Source organism: Rhamphochromis sp. 'chilingali' (assembly GCF_963969265.1).
Source record: "Rhamphochromis sp. 'chilingali' genome assembly, chromosome: 9".
In the NCBI taxonomy this organism is placed as follows: domain Eukaryota; kingdom Metazoa; phylum Chordata; class Actinopteri; order Cichliformes; family Cichlidae; genus Rhamphochromis; species Rhamphochromis sp. 'chilingali'.
The window spans coordinates 9,001,821-9,015,117 of NC_137936.1; the positions used below are offsets into that span (position 1 = coordinate 9,001,821).

Sequence of the window (13,297 nt, forward strand, 5' to 3'; positions counted from 1 at the left end):
CCTGACAGCCTGGACAGGGTTTCTCCAGGAGATGGCAGTAGTGCACCACATAAGGTGCCATTAAAACCCCTCAGAAGAAGAAGAGAATCACTTCTCCTGTCGCCAGGATCACATGATATGACAAAGCAGCTAGCTGCTTCCTGTGAACGCCGCTTCCCAATTTCCATCCTGACGGCCGCATAGACTTGCGACTACAGTTTCATACGAGATGCTGGCCCTTATAAACAGGCTCTTGGACTGGTTCAGGTCCCTCTTTTGGAAAGAAGAGATGGAGCTTACTTTAGTGGGACTTCAGTACTCCGGAAAAACCACATTCGTCAATGTGATAGCGGTAAGCAGCTGACGATTGCGAAGTCGCACAGTCACAGTGCGGGCCCAGGCTGTTACCTTATATAGGTCGCAGAAGGAGGTTTCAGTACGTGCTGTGTATAACTTTAACTTGTCTGCATTTCTACACCGTAACTTCTAAAGACAATGCGACATGGCTGCTTAGCCGGGTCGCAAAGCTACAAGTGTACCGCAGTAGCTGCAGCATTAGCTGCGGTACTCCCTGTCGTTGTTTTGCTAGCTGCGGTGACGAACTTGGTTGGTATGATATGCGCTTACGTGTGAAACGGTCATGTGAACGGAGCCGTCAGTGCTTTCGTTGCTGCCAATGTGTCAACACAAGCGGTATGTCGACAACACGGGCTGTTATTTGGTTTTGAACACAGTCTGCCTCGTCATGTTGCTAGCAGGGTGTACCGGGAACGACGACACTTGAGTAATCATGGCTGCAGGCTGCCAGCTGCGAATACTTGCATAGTCTGTCATCAAAATATTTCCTAATCTTTCAAAGTGACATCCTCTAAGCTAACAAGAGCAGTCCTCCCACTTTCGTTTGAGTTGTATTTTTATGGCTTGTTGTCATGCAGCAGGCAGCGTGGACGCTATAAAAGTTAACCCCTCACTTTGTTGTTGTGTCTGACAGTCACAGTGACAGCTGTGGGCGGATGTGAGGTTAGTGATGATTCCACGTTTGATTGTGTCATTTTAAGGTCTCGAGCCATTTTCCCTCACACATTGATTGCATACATGACAGTTTAGACCTTTTTGCATATGTAAATCTGTTGACCTCTTATACATTTTCCTCGCTTCTTTCTAAACGTACAAAGTTCTCACTGCTGAGTCATGACCTCAGTCGATGTAAGACTGTGTTGTACTGACCAAAACAGTTTCCCATTTAGAATTAAGGTATTTGGTGCTTTAAACCTGTGGAATGTGTGATCACGGTGCAAAGGTTGGTATCAGAAAGCGTGGTTATTACAGGAGGTATGTGAGCAGTTTACACATTTTTGTTGTTTTGGTTCTCTGTTCCTGCATGTTTAGTTTGAAATAATAACGTACATCCAAGTGCCACGTCATAGTGTGTCAGAGTTGAGGGCTTCAAAAGTATTTGGATTCTTGGATATTAAGTTAAAAGTGGCCAGGCTAAAGATGTGAATATACATAAACAAAGGATAATCAAAAGTCTGTCAAAGGTTGGTTGTTGGGCATAATCACCAGGTCAGGTGATCACATCTTGTGGCTGCATGGGACAAGAATGCTCTTCAGGATGTAGACTACATAAATGTTTTTTTTTCTTTGTCAGTGGGTGAAACAAATCTTTGAGATCAGAACCTCATGGGACTCAGTACAGAATGCAACCTCATGCTAAGCATTCAAAAACACACAGATTGGGTAAAGCTGTGAAACAAAGTACATTGAAAGGCAAGTGTGAAGAAAGTGGGAGACCTTGAGAGCCAAAGCATACCACCCCTCATTTGGAAAGCCTGATGGTGCTGTTATGGTTGCCTGGGGAACTGGCACACTGACATTTATTGATGATTTCTCTGCTGTCAGAAGCAGCAGTGTTAATGTAGAAGCTTATAGGAGGATTTTTGTGTTTTTTAGATCCCACCAGTTTCACTGGACCTCTATTCATAATTAAATGTAAAGAGGTGCAATATCCATGCCTGGCTGAGTCACACCTGATCTCGATGACTGGCCAAAGAGCAGAGTAAAGAGAGAAAGACCTTGTAGCAACCCAAAGCTGTTAGCTGCAGTGAAGGCCTGGGAGAATCACCAGGGAAGATGCAAGCAGTGTGCTTGTGTCTGTGGGTTCAGATACTGGCTGCAGTAAAGTTTGTCTTCATGTAAATGTGTCCAATTTTTTTATTTTTTTTTATTTAACCTTTAGACCATTTCCATCCAATTTCGTTTTCCAGTGATGCAAACCCACTCCAATTACAGCTGAAACCTCATGACTTTATTCTTTATCCATTATTGTATTTCATATTGATTGAGCTGAAACAAAACACGAAGCAGTCCGATTACTTGTGATGTGAACTTTGTGCTGACACATAGATGGCACCATCTTATGATTCATGTAGTTAAAATGGCAAATGCTCAAATTCAGCTAGAAGAAAATAACCCTTGTAATTCAATTATTTCCTAATTTAATCGTGCACAGAAGTGACTAGTGTGCACAGTGTTTTTCATGTCGCTTTTAGATCAGATTAAAGCATGCTGACTTCAGAAAGGAAGCATGCAGTCTTGACTAATATGAGATTGTCCTTTGTCTGCTATTTGTCTCGTGCAGTCAGGACAGTTCAGTGAAGACATGATCCCCACAGTTGGTTTCAACATGCGGAAGGTTACTAAAGGCAACGTGACAATAAAGGTAAGCTAGCAAAAATGGGTATGCAGCTGGTTGCTAAGTAAAAATGTAAATGGGACTATTTACAATGTTTACAGATAAAATGGTGTGTGTGTCGTTTCTGACTCAATTTTGTGCTTTCTTGCGTCAGATATGGGACATAGGTGGACAGCCCCGCTTCAGAAGCATGTGGGAGCGCTACTGTAGAGGAGTCAATGCTATTGTGTAAGTGTGTTGCCAAAAAGGTACAACATGTTCCCTTTGTGGCTGCATGAAAAATGTAGCAAATTGCACATTAATATTCAGAAATGCCTTGTTTCAGTGAGCTCTAATTTGATTATCTCTCCCCATCCTTAGTTACATGGTGGACGCAGCAGACCGAGAGAAGATAGAAGCTTCCAGAAATGAACTGCACAACCTTTTAGACAAACCACAGCTACAAGGAATTCCAGTAAGAGACCTCTTGTTAATTTTTTTTTTTTTTTTTAAAAACACCAGAAGCTTGTGGTGTTACAGCAGGCACTCGATGATCAGGATCCAGTGACAGTCACAAGCAGTCATTAAAGTCATAGTTAGCAATTGCAGAAAGCCATTAGATGCAGTGACTCAGGCTTGATGATGTTACACTTGTTGGTAATATGAAACAGAGCTTGAATTATGGATGTATTTTATTTTATTTTTTTCATTGAGTTGACGGAGTGCGATTTGATGAATCCATAAGATTTCCTGCTTCCTCGACTCAGCACTTCACGCAGGCAGTTTATTTTGCCTTAACAGTAAAGATTGTGTGATGGTTGAGGCATCTGAAGAGAGAGATGCTGATACATTGCTGCATTAGGTATTGATCAGCCCTGTCTTTCTTTTCCAGGTGCTAGTCCTTGGTAACAAACGAGACCTACCCAATGCACTTGATGAGAAGCAGCTTATTGAAAAAATGTAAGAAATGAACTCCTGCCAAATGTTCTGTTAGTGGTGTTGTTACATAATAAGTGTCTACTTGACCAGTGTTTGATGATTCCTAATAACCCCATAGACTTTTTCTAAGATGAACATGAAGTACAAGTTTGAAAATTGAGGCCACTGCATTCTTTCTGATAGCCAGCAGGGGTCCTTGTTTGCAAAAATATATCATGTACAGAGGTCCATGAGAACATTTCCATACTCCTCAATTGCTGTGACCTGAGTAAACAATTTTCTTATGAGTTTATGATCCCCTCACTAGTTTCATTAAAATAATTCAATCCACTTTCATGTAAAATTTGTAATTTACGGTCACAATTATTAATTTGTATGATAAAGTAGGGTGTGCTTTAGGGCGGGGCTTCACACTGTACATGCGTACAGTGTGCTTGGTTTCTCAGTCAGATCTACCTCTTTCTCATCATGGTTCAAGAAACCAAACCAGGTCAATTCTTGAAAACTGGACTTGAGAAGTTGATGGGTAACATTGCAGTTTATACAGTCTATGGGATTTTTTGCGAATGTCAATCTGTAAGATAAGCTAGTGACTGATGCGGTGGTCACGTATCCATGGACTACTACCATTTGAATTTCACATTTCTCACTTTCCTCATTACAGGAATCTATCTGCCATTCAGGACCGAGAGATCTGCTGCTACTCTGTGTCCTGCAAAGAGAAAGACAACATAGGTAAGTATCTGAGGATTTGTGGAAGTCATGAAATGATCATTCAGGGGTTTAAAAGAACTTGAATCAACTTAACCTTCATTTTCAGTCTCAGGTTAATGTCAGGCATTGTTGGCAGTGCTGTGACTATTCTGTTGAAAATGACGTTATCTTGGCATTATCTTTAATGCAGCATAACTGAAATGAAGCTCGGTATACACGGGATGTAGGCAGTTACATAAAGTATTTAGTCTGTTGATATGGATTATGATTTGTTCTCATATTCTAACCAGGTATTATTCTAGATGATAGAGAGGCATAGCATGCAGAACTACTCTTTATAGTTGTCAGTTAGGTCCTCTTTCAGCCTTCAGGGTGGATTTGGTTGATATCTTGTGGTTTCCTTTTGTCTGTCATGCTGATTAAAGTGCTGTGCAGAAGACAGCTTAAACAGCAAAACAATCTGATGTAGAAGGGATGAACACATGCATAAAGGAATAGCATTTATGATACAAAGAAATTAATAAAGTGAGCAGACCAAGAAATCCATTGTGGCCCTCATCAGTTTAAGTGTACTGCCTAATCCTTCACAGATAGTGTTTGCTTGGGTGTTAAAGATCTGTTGACTGTTCCTCCTCCACCTGCAGATATCACACTGCAGTGGCTCATCCAGCATTCAAAGTCACGGAGAAGCTGAAAGTAAAGCCCCGCCCTCCTCTCCCTCCCGGTCGCAGCTCTGGCCTCAGCCCCACTTTACGGTCATGGGTCCTTGACAGTCAACCCCTTCCACTGCCTCTGTGACGTATTCCAGCTCTCTCCGCTCACTACTGTTGCCACGCGCACCATCCACTACACTACCATAGATGTGTAGCCTCCCCCTGTACAGCACTACCACCACCCCAAAACCACCTGGAGTCTTGAAAAGTTGTCTCACTACTGTGCTAGCAGGTGGATTGTTCATACCCATCATGCCTTATCGCTCATCATTACAGACATGATGTGGGTCTGTGTACATCATGGAGTTTTTCTTTTAAATGTTGCAGTATACTGTTCCCCAGCTACATTAGGATGGAGCTCCTCTAATCCCACAATCAAACATGTGCTCTGTTGCCTGTCAACATTTGGTGTTTACGTGACATTGTGCGATTGTAGTTTTTAAACAGTTATTTGCCAAATGGTGATGATGATGATGGTCACTTGTGCTAAATGCCTTCAATTCCTGATAATCTCTTTAGCAATGTAGCCTGCGTTTTTATTTGCTGGTGTATGGAAGCACTGTTCTAATAAATGACTTGAATCAAAGTTTACACGTAACATAACGATCAATAGAAGGTAAGACTTTAAGTGGCGGCTGCGTCTGGGGCAACAATCCTGAGCAAAGTTTTAAGTGCCTTCAGCTGAGAGCGTTCCCGATCAGACAGTTATTGCCCAACGCACTTTTTGAAGCCTCTATTATAAACAAACACTCAGTACAGACACAGCAGAAATCCCTTGATTACACTTAACGCCGCCTCTCGACAATCTCATTCTGTTTTGTAATCACACAAACGCATTACGACGTCTGAGAAAAAGGCAGTGGCGGGCTAACGCTGAGGATGAAGTAATGAATGAGTGACGAGCGAGTGAGACAATGTTACATGTTTGGTTGCTGGGTACTTTGAAGCCTGCAGGCTGTGAATTCTTATGTAGCTTTTTGAAGCGTAACTTTTGCTTGCAGTTCTCAGGTCGTTCTCAGTCTGAGCGCAGCGTGGGCGTGCCCGAGTCTGTGTGTCCATAATCTTCTTGTTTGAGTTGGATAAGTGGAAGGCAGTGTTAGCTGTGATGATGGAGCACACTGAGAACAGAGGGCAGTCTATGAGTTCAGAGTGTTGAATGCTTGATGTCGTCCATTCTTTGCGATACTCTTATCCGAGTCCTGATGTCTGATTTTCTTTTTTCTTGCTCTTGTGAAAGCCTTAGCAGTCCAAGGACAGTACTGTGTCCTCAGAAAACGACATATTGATTGACGAGCAGTGTCCTTGCAGCAAAAAGACAATGACCCCCCACCCCCCGGTTAAAGAAAACAAAAAGTATGAGCACTGTATACTATTAATCCACCCCCTGCTTGGCCAGTACATCACTATGAAATGTCTTTTTCTTCTGGTTTTCTATGCCCCCCTCCCCCCAGTTTAAAGTGACCTATTCCTTCTGCTCCCATATTTGTATGTAGGCCTGCTCGGCTCGTGTATTTCACTGCAATACCGTCGACAAGTCCATCACGCTCCGTCGTCTCACATTGTTTTTCAGCGTCTGTTGGAAATCGTCGTAATCATAGATGTCGATTGTTGGGACCACAGCAGCGGTGAGGGGCTGTATAATCTGGTGACTGTATGGGAAATTTGGGGAAAGCTTTTGTTAACTGTGTAATAATCTAGCCTATTTGCAATTTGTATGTGCATGTGCTCAACTTATTCACATTCAACTGCAGACTTTGTAAATAAGAAGTTGGCGTTTTTATTCCAACAAATGCTCTGTAGATGTCATGCATTCTTTCCCTGTGATTGCTAATAAATTTGTTTTTATTTTTAAGGATTTCAAGTGTGGCATCACTTATTTTGTGCGTGTGTGTGGATTGTCTATAAATGTTTTGCCACTAGATGGAAGCAGAGGACTTTGCAAAGCTGGAGGTTTAGTGTTTCTTAAACACTCCTAGGTTTGTCAGAGGGTTTGTTCTGCTGCATTGTGCTGCGGCTTTCCTCTGCCCTGGGACTCTGGAGTAAACTCTTAACTCAAAGGTTATTTCTTTGAGTCGTCCATAGCACTGGAAATATATATTTATTATTGGCAGACATTTAGAATGAGACAAAGTGTATGTGATCACAATAATCATGCCATATTTTTCATCTTTCATTCAGTTAAATTTGATTTTATTTACATAGCACTAAATCACAACAACAGTCACCTCAAAGATCTTTATATATTAAGGTAGAGACCCTACAGTAATAGAGAGGAAACCCCAACAATCAGCTGTCCCCAATGAGCAAGCACTTGGTGATGGTGAGAAGGGAAAAACTCCCTTTTAATAGGAAGGAACCTCCAGCAGAACCAGGCTCAGGGAGGAGTGACCATCTGCCATCTGGCTGAAGGAGAGGAGACCCTGTGGAAGAGAGCAAGACATTAATAATGACTAATGATTAAATCTAGAGTGGTGTATAAACATACAGTGAGTTTAGAAGAAACACTCTGGGCTGGTGGCTTCCCATGATGCACTAAATATAAGTTTTATCAAAACAAAGTTTTAAGCGTAATCTTAAAAGTAGAGAAGATTTGGGAACTGGTTTCACAGAAGAGAGGCTCCTATATAAAAACAAAATAAAACTCGATCCCCCTAATGTACAAAAGAAAAACTTGGTGCTACGTTTGTGGATATATTGTTTTACCGCTATTGTGTAATAGAAGATTAGCACCTCTGTGTTTCTTGGCAGCAAATTAACTATTATGCAAAGAAATGTAACACCCATAACGTTAAGGCAAACGCCGGGAGGGCGTTGCAAACTAGGGGGCAATAAAGCGAACGGTGATCGCGGGCCTGTGCCGTTCAAGCTGGAACACCTTAATTAATCTCATTTCTTAAATGCAGCGTTTAATGAACACCATCTGGCATTTACTGCAGTCAGAAGGTGCGGAGAGATCCAGGTGTTTTCCGGCGGAGAAACGCAGGGTGTGCGTGTCCACATGGGGTCTTTAGGTATGTGCGTCTGCGGTTTACAGTTGCTGTTGGGATTGTGCAGTGCTTACAAACCACAGAGGGAAGGTCACACAGACGACCTAAAGGCGTGGCAAACTCTTAGCGTAGCTGCATCCTGTTACTAGTTCACCCATGCTGTAATACACCACCCGCCACTGCAGCATTGTTGGCATTTCTTGTGTGTACAAACTTGTGAGCTTGCCCTGTGAATGATCGTCAGCCAAATTACAGGAGCTCTAATGAGAAGAATTCCTCAGTGTTCCTGCAAATATGATTTGCTTTCTCTCTACTTCACAGCTACAACTCTGAGCTTAATGAGCTTAAACTTTCCTAATTAATGACAATGCAACTGGGCTGCTCTACAGCTATCTGACATCCATTCAGCGTCTTGTCTATAAAATACTCCATGTATAAATGTGAATAACAGGTTCACTTTGAAGCTGCTGTCACTCATACGTTGGACATTCTCACTCAGCACTGGTGCTGTATAATACTTCAATTTTTGTTTTTGATATGATGCCAAGTAAACCTCTGCTCAGCACTGCATGTGTATGGAATCCTGCGCTTTCCTTTCCAAACATGGAGACAGTGTTGCACTTTTATCCGTTTTAAAAAGGGGAAATATTAAATATCTGCCCAGTTACAGGATAACTTCCTCCTGACGTACAGTCATAAGCACGCTGAGTTTATTTAGCTGGTTCCACTGAAGCATTAGTGACGACTGAACTATCCCTATAAAAGCAAGAGCGTTCCCATTTCCTTCCTTCCTTCCTTCTTCCTCTACCTTGGTGTCATTATAAACTGTTTTTATGTCTTCCAGACAGGGCTGTAATAATATTTAGTTCACTTCCAGCATTTAGACTTTTAGGTCATGCTGTTTATAATATACAGCATTTGCAGCGCACCCATGGAGCATCTCACTAAATCCTGGAGCTGAGAACATGTAGTTCAAGGAGGTCACGGTTGTTTCGTGTCTGATTTACAGCATCTGTGTTGATATGAGTTTTAAACAACAAGCTATTAAATCTAAACTTCAGCTCAGTTACAAAGATGTATGGCATGAAAATGATAGAAAACTCAAATTCAAACCACCACACGCTGAGTACGTATGTAAGTCAACCAACTCCTGGACTCCTGACTTTCATATTTCAGATTTTTTTTCCAGGTCTTTGTCAGACTGCTTTGTTCATGTGACAGCAGCGAGGGCAGAGTATCACTGTGTTTAGCTGAGCTAAGTGTGGGGCAATTTGTCCAGGGATCTGAAAAGCTTGTTTTATGATACATAAATAATGTGTTCCAAAGTTGTTAAAACTATAGTGTTGGGATTAGAGGTTTGGAGCTCAGCATTGACAGGCATCTGCAAGCACTTCATTCAGTTCCCTGTGCGGACCGTAATTTGGCACTAATCACTATGTGTGGAATGTCACATGATTCATACAGAGCTGCATGGTACATATCACCATCCTTAGTGCTCGGCACCCTGTAAAAGACAGATGGTGACGTGCACACACACACACCCTGTAGTAACCCAGCTTAATGGGGCTCCATAGACAACTGCATTCCTGCACTTAGCTGTTTTACCCCAGCCTTTTATGAATGTTTATTAGTGTGGATACATGAGTGAGTGTTTGAGTCAAATTAGCTGTGGTTAAGCAATCTCATTAGACTTTTTTTCTCTTTAATGAAACTTTGTTAGATAAATGAAAGCTCCTCTCAGGAGATACTTATTCACAAGCAGGCACCACAGCAGGTAGAGCCATATATTTGATTTGGCAGATCTTTACATCCTGATATAACCTCCAGGGGATTTGAGTCTCCTCCAGGGACTGAGTATGGGATCCCTCACTTGTTTGTTAAATATGTAAAGTACTACACTATGAAGCCACTGATTACTTGGTTAAATTAAATACAAAATTAAATTTTCACACCAAAAGAATTTATTGTATGTAGAAGTGACCCACCTTGCTTTCTTTTTAATATCCAGAAGGGGGCGACTCCTGGGATGCAAAAGAATTTGGTCGTATTGTCTGTGAAAAAAAGGCATTGCGCTCCCTCATTCTGTAAGCTAAGTTAATGTTTCCTGTTTTTATTTATTGTCTTTATTCTCTATTTTATATTGTTGACTGAATTTGTTATATTGACTGAATATGAAATTCATTTAGGAAATTATGGTTATTATTAGAATCAGAAGGGAGATTTCCCAGTGTGTGCTCAATAAATAATAACTTTACAGTAATAACCAGTGAACGTTTCACAGTCAGAACCACCACTCATTCATCATGCCTGGTTTCTCGTTTACGCCATAGATGACACTAAATGATAGATGTAGCTACTATGATTCATTTATTAGTTCATTTCCCTGTGTGGACCTGCATTCTATTTCATGGCCAGCAGGGGGCGATCCCTCTGGTTGCAAAAGAATTCTGGTTGTATAGAAGTCTGTGGAGAAAACCTTGTTTAAGCGAGTGAGTGTGTCCTCTTGGTGTTTTTTAAATCAAATGTGGTGATGAGGGTGGGTCTGACTGAAGCTATATGCTCATTAGCTGCCAACTTGTCAGTTACAAGTTGGCATTCAGTGAGTATATCTTGGATAATCCTCTTTTCTCAAACTTAGACTGACTAAAATTTTAAAAATAGCTCATTGTTATATATAATATAAACCGAAATTAGCAACTGAAAACACGAACCGAGCTGCAAAGTGTTTATGGAGGTCCTGGCAATTTCCTATAGACTTCTATAGGACCTAAAGTCTTTTTGCAACCCCACTTATTGCCTACTGGTGGCCATTAACTAGAATAGCTTGACTTTTGAGCTCTGGAAGCTATGCCAATCTTTTACACCATAACCATGTTAGCAAGCTATTACTAGCGTCGGGCGAGGTACTGCAAGCATGGTTGTACGCAGGCATTGTTAATAATAGGCATATTATTTTATATTAATACTTATCTGTTCAAGGCTCTTTTTTTTTGTAATTTTTGTGAAACAACCAAGTTTTCTTTCATTACTATTTTTTCAACCAATTAATCAGGTAAAACATGTAAAAATATATGACAAAAACTGCTTCAACCAACACACATGCTTTATACTTGAAACAGAGATTTTCATTAGTCACGTAGTTAAGAGTGTACTCGAGCTGCAAGTGAGAAACTTGTTTTTGATTTGACATAAACCTTTTTTTTGCGTGATTGTAGGAGTCCGAAAAAGCTGCTGAGACCTTCAAATGCAATAATTCCATTTCCACTCAGTGAGAGTAATCTTTCAGGTCCATTCTGTTATCCGGTGTCCTCTCAGATAGCCAGCTCCCCTGTGAATGCTTTCATACTCTCACCTCCCTGCCTCGGCTCTGACACTCTCCCCTCCTCTGATTCCATTAAAAATCATAACTTCAGCTCCTGGGACTCTGATCAAACAGGGCGGCTAATGCATTTTTACTGCGTTTTGATTTTTTTTTTTCCTGTGTACCTCATATTTACATATAGATTGAGTATTTATCAGTCTGCGTTTTAAGGCAGATTCACTGTAGTCCACTTTATTAAACCATGTTGGATTTATGTATATTTAATGAAAAGTTGGTGTAGGGAGTGTAATTCTTTGAACAAGGGAGTGTATTTGCTATGTGGGGTGAATAGTAATGCAGGGACTGAGCACAAGCCTGAACCTCTTCTCTCAGGAGCTCCACACATGTGCAACCTTCAACATGTGATTAATAATGCAAAACAATACATCAAAATCTTCCTCCGAGCGCAAAAATCTTTATTGGTTGTCTGGACTCCAGGAAGTCATTGCACCTGGCTAAGACATAGTCCCACACATAATTCACTACTGTTTTTTTAGGCATGTGTTACATATATAGATTTATAACATCTAATAATTTGAGGTGCTGACATCTAATTTTGCTGTGTTTGGGCCAATCTGGCTCCTTTCATCTCCTTCCGGTCTGTAGCTAAGCTAAATTAAGTAGCTAGCAGCACAGCAATAGTAGAAAGCAAGAGGTAATATGCTAACTGTTACATAGCACACAGGAGAGGTGAAAAAAAAAAGGCTTTTTTTAGTTGAAAACCAAGGGTAGATATTGGGTAATTGCTACCCACACAATGCATACAATTAGTTTCCAGTAGTGCAAACACAACACTGTTCTCTATCTCACCGTAATTAGGCGGGTTTATTCATTAACATGCCCTGGGAGGTCTTTAAACCATGACAAACACAATTGTGAAGAGTGGAATAAAAGAGCATGTCGCCATAAAATGTGTCTTTTCTGATAAATGTTGTCCAAATCCCTACAAAGGAAGTCTTCACTGTGCGCTTCCAGCGTTCATAGCTGAAGGCTTGAAGAATCCGCTGCTCTTTGTTTGCCTTAGCACCAGGTATGAGTGTGTTAGAGGACTTTGCAGGGGCCGTGTGACTCCTTTATCCTCCAGTCACCGTAACTTCAGGTTGACAATGGCTGTAAACCCCCATGGATCATGAATAGATAGCACTGACAGGACAAATGGTGCACTGTAGGCTGGAATGTTGAGGGGGAAAAAAAAGATTAACAATAGGGGCAAAATAATGTGGTGCAGACAATGTAGCAAATGAGCAAAGTGTCAGCCGTGCTGATTTTTTTCCCCTTTCAAAAACATGGAGCGTTGTTTCACTTCCATTGCTCCAAGCACTAAGCCTGGCTGCCAGAAAGAGTTAAATATCATAGGCCACCTTTATTCCTCTAAATAAGGCCTTGATGAGACTTTGGACTCAGTTCAGTGAGAGGGACAGATGTTCTCAAACGAATTGGAAACCAAGCGACAGCTGGATTTAGACCAGGTAGCCTGCCTTTGATATCAGCACTGCAGGTAGCCTTGGCAGAGAACATGAGGCCAATCAGATGTAAGTACAGCCTTACCTTGGTTTGATCCCCTGCCAGGGCACACCCTACACCTCCAAGCTGACACGGTGTGCATATTCATCCTTACTGCGTGTCAAGTTGCATCGGCAGCAATGATGGAGTTAGCATAGCTCCAGATAAAAAGTGATTTATGAAGAAGCCTCCAGTGTTTTGTGAGATGGCGATCTGTTGCTCTTCTTCTGACTCAGTCTTCTTGGCTACATTTGTTTGAATTCTATTTTTTTCAGATTACCTTAGGGAAATATCTACAGCACTGTCTCTCGAGCACCATGATTTATTCTTGCTCATACAGTACAAGTAACATTTGTCCCCCTGGGTTTGGGCTCCATTATAAACTATGAAGAGGCTGAAGTTTTGCTGATGAGAAACAGCTGCAGCA

The 13,297-nt window shown here is 41.4% G+C and overlaps 1 protein-coding gene across 1 annotated transcript; it reads left to right on the forward strand.

Moving 5' to 3' along the window:
- The first annotated feature begins 104 nt into the window (after positions 1-104).
- On the forward strand, positions 105-6,874 carry arl8bb (ADP-ribosylation factor-like 8Bb). Its single transcript, XM_080890871.1, has 7 exons — positions 105-331; positions 2,621-2,701; positions 2,829-2,902; positions 3,035-3,128; positions 3,546-3,613; positions 4,257-4,327; positions 4,951-6,874. The coding sequence occupies exons 1-7, from the start codon at positions 209-211 to the stop codon at positions 4,998-5,000; spliced, it is 561 nt and encodes a 186-aa protein (XP_080746997.1). The 5' UTR covers positions 105-208; the 3' UTR covers positions 5,001-6,874.
- Positions 6,875-13,297: the final 6,423 nt, after the last annotated feature.

Coding starts and splice junctions, on each gene's coding strand:
- arl8bb (XM_080890871.1), top strand. CDS start 209: ATGCTGGCCCTTATAAACAGGCTCTTGGACTGGTTCAGGTCCCTCTTT. Junction 332..2,620: donor CATTCGTCAATGTGATAGCG/GTAAGCAGCTGA, acceptor TGTCTCGTGCAG/TCAGGACAGTTCAGTGAAGA. Junction 3,129..3,545: donor CACAGCTACAAGGAATTCCA/GTAAGAGACCTC, acceptor TTTCTTTTCCAG/GTGCTAGTCCTTGGTAACAA.